This window comes from Gordionus sp. m RMFG-2023, chromosome 3, assembly GCF_954871325.1.
Source record: "Gordionus sp. m RMFG-2023 chromosome 3, tfGorSpeb1-WG-v2, whole genome shotgun sequence".
NCBI lineage: Eukaryota > Metazoa > Nematomorpha > Gordioida > Chordodea > Parachordodidae > Gordionus > Gordionus sp. m RMFG-2023.
In genome coordinates this window covers 39,683,614-39,694,576 of record NC_088777.1, presented here as the reverse complement: position 1 = coordinate 39,694,576, position 10,963 = coordinate 39,683,614, and the positions used below count along the sequence as shown (strand labels likewise).

Here is a 10,963-nt window from a genome sequence, read left to right as displayed (position 1 = left end):
TTATTGCAGATTCTGAACCTATACTATAAATGTATATACAGCAAAATGAAGAAAGAAAAAAAGATAAAAAAAATAAGGGATTAAAAACGAAATTATATTCAAACCTATTATTATATAATAACATAAACATTCTCATTGAAACCATGAAAAATAAAAAAATTCAAAATGAGATTACATTTAACAGGTGCTTTTCAATCATAGTTGATGGCACATACGATGTTTCGAAATCAGAAGCAATAGCTTTGATAGTAAGATATGTTGAAAATAGTGAGACGCCGAAGCCTGTTGAAAGACTGATTGACATATATTGTACGGGAAATACCACAGGTCTCGATATAAAGCATAATATAATATCCAAACTTGGCTCGATGAATTTACCCCTTGAATATCTAGTTGGGCAAAGTTATGATGGCGCCTCAAACATGAGTGGAAGAATCAATGGTGTGCAAGCCTTGATTAGAGCAGAGGCGCCAAAGGCAGCTTTTATTTGGTGTTATTGTCATCGATTAAATTTAATCGTTGTTCAATTATGCCAATCAATTAAAGAACTTCGAAATGTTCTAGGAATACTAGATGAGATTTATGTCTATTTTAATGGTGTAAAAAGATATGAGGTACTCAAAAAATTTCAGTGTAATGACCTGAAATAACACTCGGTAATAGTTCCTTATTTATTTAAATTTTAAATGTTTTTTTTATTTAGAAGCTGGCTATCGTCATATAAAGCTATTGTAAATTTTTTTCAACTTTATGATGCCTTGAGGGCAGACAAATATAAAGGATTCTGAAGATCCTGCCACTTCCACTATGGCTAGTGCGATAGTCTTTAGAATAGAAAAATTTGATTTTATCTTATCACTTTGTGTTTTGGATAATATATTGTTTATAACAAGTTAGGCTTGTACAAAATTGCAAACCATTTCGAAGGATATAGGGTATGCAATAAATCAAATTCAATTGACAAAAGATTGCTTGATTAATTTGAGAAGTATAATATAAATTATTGTCTTAATTATTTTTTAATCTAATAGATATTAACACTGAATTTTTTGATATTTTTTCAAAGGCGCAAGATTTTATCAAGGAGAGAAATCTACATTTTGATTTTTAAAGTTCTAGACTTCAAACATTACAATCCAAAAAGGAGAGGTATATATACTTTCATCATTAAATATAGAAATTTTTTTTAGCTTTAAAATAGGTGTGTTTTATGCTGCACTCGATTTAATTATTATGCAGTTTAACGAAAGATTTAATTATGATTCCATGAAATTTTTACATCAAATATCATTTTTTACGCCAAAGGGAATGGCAGAAAAATATATTATTCTGTGAATTTTACAATTTAAATTCAAGTCAAATTTTCGAAATGTTGAAGTTTAGAAATATTTATAAGATGGCCAAAATGGGGAATGTATTATTACTCATGACCTAGAGGTTCAAGAATCTAAAGATTTGTCAGATTCTAAGAATTGTAAATTTATTTAATTAAAATATTTTTACCAATACATTATTTAGCTTCTTCTGATGATGATGATAATTGGTTAATTATGCTTGGTACCTTAAGGTACCATCTATCAAATTTGAATTTTGTTCATTTTTCATTTGGATAGGCACTACCAAATATATTTATAATATATATTTGAAAAATCGTGATTTTTGGAAAGCCTCTATGGCCTAGTAAGCAAGAGCTTGGCTTACTTATCCTATGCTCCCGGGTTCGAATCCCAGGAATGTTCATGTTTTTTTTCTTATTCTAACTTGGTGGTTCCATCCTTGGGGGGATGATATATAGAAGGCCGGACTCGACCACGTGATTCCGTATTAATATATTAAATAATAAGGGTCTTATTACATTTTAAAAAATTTTGGTCGGTATTTAGCAAATTAGATTGGTATTTAAAATATTTCCATACATTCACTTGGTAGTAAGCATCATTAACCATGATAATTCAGGGACTTACGATTCAGATTGGAAAAACTATTCATTTACTTTACCTTATCGTTTATTTTTAAATTTTTCTGCTTTACTTAATTTAAGAATTTTATATAAATATTTATTAACCATTCCCACAACCTCATGTACTGACTAAAGAGTCATGAGTAAAATTAAATTAATTAAAACAAGACTGCGCAGTACCATGAAAGATTCTTTTCTCAATAATTTAACCATATTATCAATGGAAATTTTTTTATTTAAACAATTAAATACTGATGAAATTATAAATTCTTTCGTTTTCTCTTCCCCTAATTTATCTAAATTATTAATTTAAAAATAATATTTATAAAGTTATATTTTTTGCATTTTATTTATATTATATATTAAAAATTGATGCAATAAAAATTATTTTTGAAATTTATGGGTGTCATAATTATCATTTTTTCGAAGGGGGGGGGGATACTTTTCAAGGGGGTACTTTTCATGGGGGTATTCTGCTTCATTCGCTCAAAAAGTGTAGGGGCCACTGGTGTGCACAGCAATTTGGAATGCTAGTGTACATATACATATGCTTAGGCCTAATGAAAATGATTGGGAAAGAGTAAATTTATTATAATAAATCAAGATTAATACTTATCTTTAGATTTCGCAGGAATTCCTGCTTCAATCAGGATTCCCAAATTGTTTTGGGCAATAAATGGAAAACATATCTATATCAAGAGCCCTCCCAATAGTGGCTCACAATTTTATAACTACGAACATAGATTTTCAATTAAACTGTTAGCCTTAACAGACATTTACAGGAAATTTATTTTTAAAGATGTGGGAGCATATAGAAAGCAGAACGATGGTGAAGTATTTAGAAATAGCTCTTTATATAGAGGTTACATTATATTAATTTTATTATATCTTAAAAATATATTAATAGAATTGGTTAACCATACACTTGATCTGCCTGTTCCCAAGCCATTTCCATGTTCATGCCATTTGTAATGGTTGCGGATGATGCATTCCCTTTATCAAATTATTTGATGAAACCCTACCCCAAAAGAAATCTCACAACAAAGCAGTGGCGTAGCTACGGGGGTGGTTTTCGGGTTTGGACCCCTCCCAGAGCAAATTTTATTTTAGATTATACGTTCAAAAGACTTAATAGTGACTTTATATCAAATAAATACCATTAATATTTATATTTTTCTGGTTTTAATGTTTGTGTAAGGATATTATATTACTATTGAAATTATTCTGGGTAGTATTATTATAAAGTCATTGAAAAAAATTTACTAAATTATAATAACATATTATTCATGCATTTATTATATATTGTCGAAGATGTGGTTATGATTTTTAAGATAAACCCGGCCGAAGACCCGTTAAAGGGGGTCTAGGGGCGAAGCCCCAGGATTTTATATGTATGGATCCCCTCTAAGAAAAATTCCTAGCTACGCCACTGCAACAGAGGAAAGGAAATTCAACACGAGGTTATCTCATGCCCATGTTAGTGTAGAAAAGAGTTTTATATTATTATAACAAAACTTAATATTAACATTTTTTGATTCCTTTTAATGAGCTTAATATGATTATGTCTTAATTTTTTATAAATTAAGCTTCTTTGATAGGGGGAGGGGCTATTAGTTATGTGAAAAAAATTTTTGATATTTAAAATTTGAAAAAAAAATGAATAATACCATTTTCTGAAACTCCTTGAAATGCTAAACATGATTTCTGCATTTTTTTTAAAATAATGTATATTTACCGAGGGCGCGTATGGTCCATATAGTTTAGTCAAAAAAAAAAGAAGAAATTAAGTGTTTTTTCAAAATCTCAATAAGTTATAAATAATTTAAAAACTTAATATTAACATTTTTTGATTCCTTTTAATGATCTTAATATGATTCTGCGTTCTTTTTTATAAATAAACTTCTCTGTTAGTGAGCGCGTAGGGGCGCATAGTTTTCGGGGGCGCGTATTTTTGTCATGCCCGCTATAACCTGGTATCAGTTTCAACACTTCTTTAAAAAATATCTGTATCTGGATATATTTTTAGGAGTATCTATATCTATTATTAGATATATTATGATATTTTTTTTATTATTTCTCTACTAAAACAAACCAGTCAAATTTTATAATGGGTCATGGCAGCATGGTAAATTTTAATCTAGTTGTTGAACTATTAGGTTCCAACTGGAAAAAAATTAAATTAATATCAGAATTTTTCAGCACCCCTTAGAGGGTAGGGATAATAATTAACGATATAAATTTTGGTATTGTACAGATTTTTGAATAATTTTTTTTTCAAAATGGGTGTCAGAGTTTTAGTATATTTAAATATTATTCCAATATAAAGTTGTTATTCATAAAATTAAGCACCATTCAACTGTCTAACGCCCCGGTATAAAGGCTTTTAAGTTATTAAAAATGTCTTTACAGATAAACATAGATGCCTTAATGATAAAAATTTGAGAATATTCTATTAATTAAATCTAACAATTATAATTTATGATTATATTTATATTTTGTATATGTATTATTAAATTCTAACAACAATTATTTATCATTTAATTATATATTTTATATTTAGCTAAGATTTAAGCTCAATAAATTTTTTAGCTCACTTCAAAATTTTAATTTTAACAATAGAATTTTATTAATAGAATTTTAAATTAGACATTATGTACACCTTACTTCATTATAATACAAGGGATCTTGCAGAAATTGCTGTATCTAGATTTATTTTTAAGAATATATCTGTATATTTTTAGGGAATATAAACAGACACATTTCTAAACCATGTATCATATCTTTGGCTAGATACAGCAAAGTATCTTTTAAACTCCACCAAATAAAAATAATTTAATAATAAATAAATATAATATAGTAAATTGAAATTCAAGATTTTTTTATTTTATACATATATTAAAAAATAACATACATATTAAATTAGCAGTATGTAAAAACTATATGACATAAATTAAATGATTATAGGTTATAATATGGTAAAGATAAAATAAAAAGTATAAATATTATAATATCATAGATTCATGAATGAATAAAGTTGGATTTACAATTTTTAGGAATAAGTGTGAATTTAAGCATTAGTTTAATTGATAGAAAATTGTCTTCTTCGTATTGGTATATTTTTGTTTAAACTATTTTTTTGTTCTAGGTACTCAATTTTTCACAATGCTAAATAAGAGTAAAATTAATTGAACTAATTCCCCCCATCATGAAAATTTTTATTTAATCGAATGGACTTCCCCATCCATCTTCTTATTTTCCTTGGGCGTTAAGTAAGTGACTTTACATCTTTCTCGCTTAGGTAACTGAGGCCTGTCCAAAAATGTGGAGGGCCCGAGTTGCTCTGTTTATAACAAATAAGGCTAGGCGCTTAATATAACATATTATGTATTCTCTGCCTAAGATAAAAGTTTTCCTTGGAGTCATAGGAGATATTAAAGAGTTCTTTTCCTTAAAGTTGTTAGGAAAAGTAATGCTTCATTTATAAAGTTACATAATGTAGAAAAATGACATTTTTTAAGAAATAATATTTAAGACGTTTCAAAGTTTTAGCATGCTTGAAAAAGATGATTTGATTTAGCGAATGAATTTATACAGGTATAATCCCAAACTAGAGGTTGTCATTTAGCCCGTGGAATGAGTTTCATCAATCTGGAAGTTATTTATATAAGGTATTCAATCCTACCGGTTAATCGATAAAATGAGAGCCTTATATACTTATGTATGAGAGCATTTATTACAGTCTTAAATGTAATGAATGTGTCCTTTGCTATCGACTTGAATTTTGCATAACTGCAGATGTATGGGGTGACTATATTTGTATTGAGACGGATGCCAATTGAGATTTAAAGTTATTATGAGAATAGATATTGACCCGGGCCTCAGATTCTGATTTAGGATAACGCCTAGCCATTTACATCATTATAAATATGGAGTAGCAAAACGAGGTTGTGAAAGGGTATGATTAACCAGATCCTTGGTTCAATCGATAAAAAACTGTGTGATCATCATCATGAAGGCTTGTATTTAGATAAGTGGCGAAGTCTTCATTGAATAGAATATCACAATCTTTATGTGGACATGAGGAGGGTTGTAGAGGGGTTTGGGACTATGGAATTGTCCCAAAAGGTCTAGGCATCGGCTAATAAGGGGCCAGAAAATGGAGAAATTTGATGAATGTATAGATCAGAGAGACGGGAACTGATGAATCCAGATTGAGGTTAGGGCTAAACGTAAGCCAATACCACGAGTTTGTGAAAGTGATGCTTGTAATCATGGATTATGATAGCGGTGATTAAGGATCTCTACATCAAAAGGAAGTTTTAAATTATTCTAATGAATCAAGAAAACACGAGGTGGATCGAAGAGCGTAAAGAATTTTAAAAATGTAGTAAAAGTTACTGAGAAAAAAAAAGCGAGAGAGGAGATGCTTGAAGATGTTTTAAAATGAAGTAAGCTAGATGATGCATTAGTGAAGAAGCGATTGATGGATTCTAAATAATCAATGGGACCGAGATGAGTAAGGGACCAGAGTTTAGTTGTAGAAGTTATGGATGAACGAGATGTACATATATTGAACTCTTGCAAATATTCAGAAAAATCTGAATGAGTAGGGTTGAAAATCATGATTTTTGTTGTTGGTTGCCATGAAATTCATCATGCATAAAGATTTAGTATAATCTCATAAAAGCTTTTTTTCTAAAATTAATATTTTCATATATATAAAATTTAAAAATTCTTTGAAAAGAAGGAGGCGATCTTTTTTTAATGAGGTAGAAGGATATATACTTAAGATCGTTCATATTCATGTGGCCAAAATTCTCTTGGCATATGTGGAAGATTACTTGGGATTAGGAACATTTAATAGGAGTCGTGCTTAAATCGTTATTACCGGATACCCTTTGTTATAGTCATATGTCTCGGTATACTTACGTAAGTCATGTGACATCTCAGCGGTTACTTCTATGAAAATACTGATTTCGTTAAAAGGTAGGTAGGTATCTACTAACTGCCATCTTGGGGAGGCTTGCATATAAAGTCAAAAGGAGCCTATGCCATCGTATATGCTAAGCTAAAACTTCGAGAAATATAGTGGCGATTAAAGCGCATTAAAAATATTATAAATATACTTACTCTTATCTAATTCTAAAATTATTTACCTTCAAAATAATATGATTTATTGGGGAAAAAAATCCAAAAGATTAAGTCCCTAAAAGGGAAATTTCTTTAATACAAAAAGAGCAGAAAAATATATAAAGGGTTCCTTTCGAGTGTATCTAGATAAAGGTCCTAAAAAGGCATATATACCAGATTTACTTTAGCAAGTACATTTTCGATAAAAATTTTCTATTATAAAAATCATGTACGTGTGTATAATGATGACAGAATTGGTAATACAGTAAAAAATCTTTTCATTAAAGCAGTGAAAAGTTATGTTAGGGTAATCTATAAATATAATGAAATCAAATCCTGTACCAATTTTAAAAATTCGCAATTTGATGGGTGTCATAATTTGTACCTTTGTTTATCCATATTCTTTAAAGAGTGTTAAAAAAACAAGGAGCCTGAGACAGATACCATCGTAGAGAGAGATTGTTTGATAATGGATAAACATAGGCTATATCATCTAACTTGACTACCGAGGACTCGTTCCCTTCTATGCATATGAGCGGGAAAGGGGAGGGAGAAGGCGGTTTATTTGATTCCATATATTTAGGGGGAGGGGTAGGGCTTAAAAAGTATTTTGAGAGTTATGTAAAACCCGGGAATTTAAGTCTTAAGAAATTTTCCAAGGGAAAATAAGGGAAAAATGAGAATATAGGTGATAAAATGTAAATAGGCGAGAAAATTGAGAAATAAGAAATAAAATACTCAAAGTATTTTATTCTATAAAAAAATAAATATACACAATATACGTCAAACAGTAAGGAATTTGTATTATTAAAATATTGATAAGATAAAATGGTTAAAAATAATTTATAGAATCAGAAATACATTTACTCTATATCTTCAATGGTTGTTCCCATTTTATTAGACTCTGGGAGAATTTTATCATGTAGATGCTAACTATAACCATTGGCGTACGCAGGGGGGGCAGGGGACATCCCCTCCCCCCCCCCCCTCCCAAAGCCAAAAAATGCAGATGCCGGATATATTTTTCAAAAATATTAATTTATAACTGTTAATATTTATTCCTATCTCATATTAAATGTATATTTAATTACATTTATTTATCACATTCATCTATTAAGTTATTTTATCAATTAATTTCAATTTCAAGTTTTTATTGGTGTAATATTTACCTATTATTTTCAAATTTCTAGTGGCGTAATATTTATCTACCATTTTCATATTTCTAGTCAAATAATAATTTTTCTGAAACTCCTTGTCCAACAGGGAGAAAGAAAGTGCAAGCTTGTCCAACGAGATGGAGTCTCCGCCATCAAGCAGTAACAGCTTCTATGGAGTTAGAAGAACCAATTATTAATGCAATTACTGAAATATCAGAATGGCCTGAAAGAAATATTTACTTAGAAGCAAAAAAATTATTGGATTTAATACTTATTTCAATTTTTTTTCTCATTAGAATGTATTTTTTAATTATACAACTATTTTATGTATTACTTTCAAAAACATGGCATTGACTTGATTAAGAAGATGAGAATAGCGGAGAGCATTTTATTAGAACTCAAGGAAATTAGGGCTAATGTTGATAAAGAATTTCAATTTTATATGTTAATGTTGAGTCAAAATGAGAACTATACGTGTTTAATATTTGTCTCACTCGATTTGCAGCAAGGCAAGCTCATCGTCAAAACATTAATATAAGATCAGTAGAAAAGTATTATAAAACTATAATCCAAATAAATGAATGGTTTTTAATTCATCATGCAGCACTTACCAATCTGCAGATATTACTTCCATAAAAGCCTTCCCAATCTTTTTCAGATGGTGATAGAAAAAAAATAATATTTGTTTGATGCCTTATTAGCTGAATAACTATGTTTAAAAGATTAACTAAGATATAGTCCCAAAAAATGCTATGGATGCTTTCTATAATTTCAAACACATTTTAGATTTTGTTCCCAATGTATTAAAATGATTATATATATATTAGCAACTCTTCCCATTAGTAAACTAATGAGAGAACATTCTCTTTTTTAAGAAGAATAACAGAGCCCTGCAGAGATACAATTTGCAGGGCACGGCCTAGATTTTTTTTCAAAATTTTTTTTCGGCCCGGCCCGGGTTTTTTTTAAAAAAAATTTTCAAGCTTGGCCCGGCTTTTTTTAAATTAAATTTTTCAGGCCCGGCCCGGATATTTTTAAATAAATTATATTTATTTTTGATTTTTATAGCTAATTTCAAATATTTGGTTTTAAAATATAAAGCCGGGCCCGGATAATTTTTTTTTAAAAAAAACAGGCCCAGCCCGGGTGTAAAAAAATTTTGGGCCCTGTCCGCGTGTATTTAAAAAATTAAAATACGGTCTGGCCCGGGAACCGGGCCTGCAGTTCTCTGAAAACATACCTAAGAAGTACAACTTCTGAAAGTGGATTGAATGGTTTGGATCTTTTAAATATTTATAGGCATTTGACGCCAAGCAAGGATGAGTAATTGAAAAATTAGCTCAATCCCAACGAAGATTGGATTTTACATTGTAAATATAATACAAAATACAATTATTCCTAAAAAACTTTTTGTGTATTAATATTTATATTTCCAACATTAAAATTTTTTACTTTATATATAAATTTTAAAGGCTCAAAAAATTCAAATTTCTATTTTGGGTCATTTAAGTGATTCATATGGTGGTTATATTCATTTTATATTTTTTAATTCACATTTATTTTATAGTTTTTTATGTGCCGGTTTATACTTATAGTTTTTTTATAAGATGTAATGGGAATGAGAGGTAATGTTTAGTCACAAGCCATATATTATCATACTAGGAAAAATTTATTTAAAAGTTGGCCGAAGATCAAAATGAACAGATAAAAATGGTAAAAAAAATTAAAATAAATTACAATATATTTATAAAAACTAAATGGGGAATATTCTCAGGGGAAATACATTTCCCGGAAAAATGAACGGGTATTTACCATATGCTTACATCACTAGTAGGAAAATATAGACATGTTTCCCTCACGAAGACGCTGTATCTATTCAGATCAAATATGACGAACCCTTTTAGATCTTTCTTCCACCGATCCTCCTGCTGCCCCTTAGAGACTCTGAAGGAGATTACAGGCGTCATTAATGAAGATAATATTTTAAATTATGATCCAACTCAAGGAAACTGCCTTACTACATCTGATTTATATAAATTTCTGTTATTTATAATCCCTGTCAGATTTGACAAGTTATTAATAAAATAAATATATTTTACCCAATTAAAAAATTTCCTACAGTTAATCAGAGTGGCGCTATTATCATTATTTTATCATGAGATTTTTTAATGATACTTTTCGGTTTCTAAATCAAATTAAATAATAATAGAAAACAATTTTACACAATATAAAATAAGGTCATTCTAAAACCACTCTTTTTCACAATTTTTTTTTAATGACACATATATTTATTTCTTTTTATTGATTTCCTATCGTAAAAAAATGAGAATAATATTTATTATTTTATTTTTAAATTCAATGAAACCTTAATTTCCAGGCTTCCCTATCAAATTCTCATTGAAAATGAGTATATAATAGTTGTATATTATATGGACCAGCACTCCATGCTACCAAAAGGTAAAACCTTTTGTATGATCCCTACTCATCTTATGGAGGTTTTATTAAGTAATATAAAAAATTTAGGTATTTAATTTATCCACCAATTGATTTTTTTGCAGCCATTTTTCCGTAGCATCACGAAAAATTGTGTAAAAATAAAATGTAATAATGATAAAAAATAATAAAGAAAAATAAAGATAAAAAAAAAGAGAAGAAGATTACACATAAACATGAAACAAGGAGAGTGAGTGAGATAATTAAATGTTAAAAAAAATTG

At 28.9% G+C, this 10,963-nt stretch overlaps 1 protein-coding gene across 1 annotated transcript in view; it reads left to right on the top strand.

Annotated features, from left to right (window-relative positions):
* Positions 1–1,345: 1,345 nt before the first annotated feature.
* Positions 1,346–10,963, top strand: part of LOC135926410 (rho guanine nucleotide exchange factor TIAM2-like) — a 46,597-nt gene continuing 36,979 nt past the window's right edge. The window contains exons 1-2 of the mRNA XM_065462279.1: positions 1,346–1,474; positions 1,519–1,567. Of these exons, the coding sequence (XP_065318351.1) occupies positions 1,551–1,567 (17 nt within the window). The 5' untranslated portion in view covers positions 1,346–1,474; positions 1,519–1,550. The remainder of the gene's footprint in view (positions 1,475–1,518; positions 1,568–10,963) is intronic.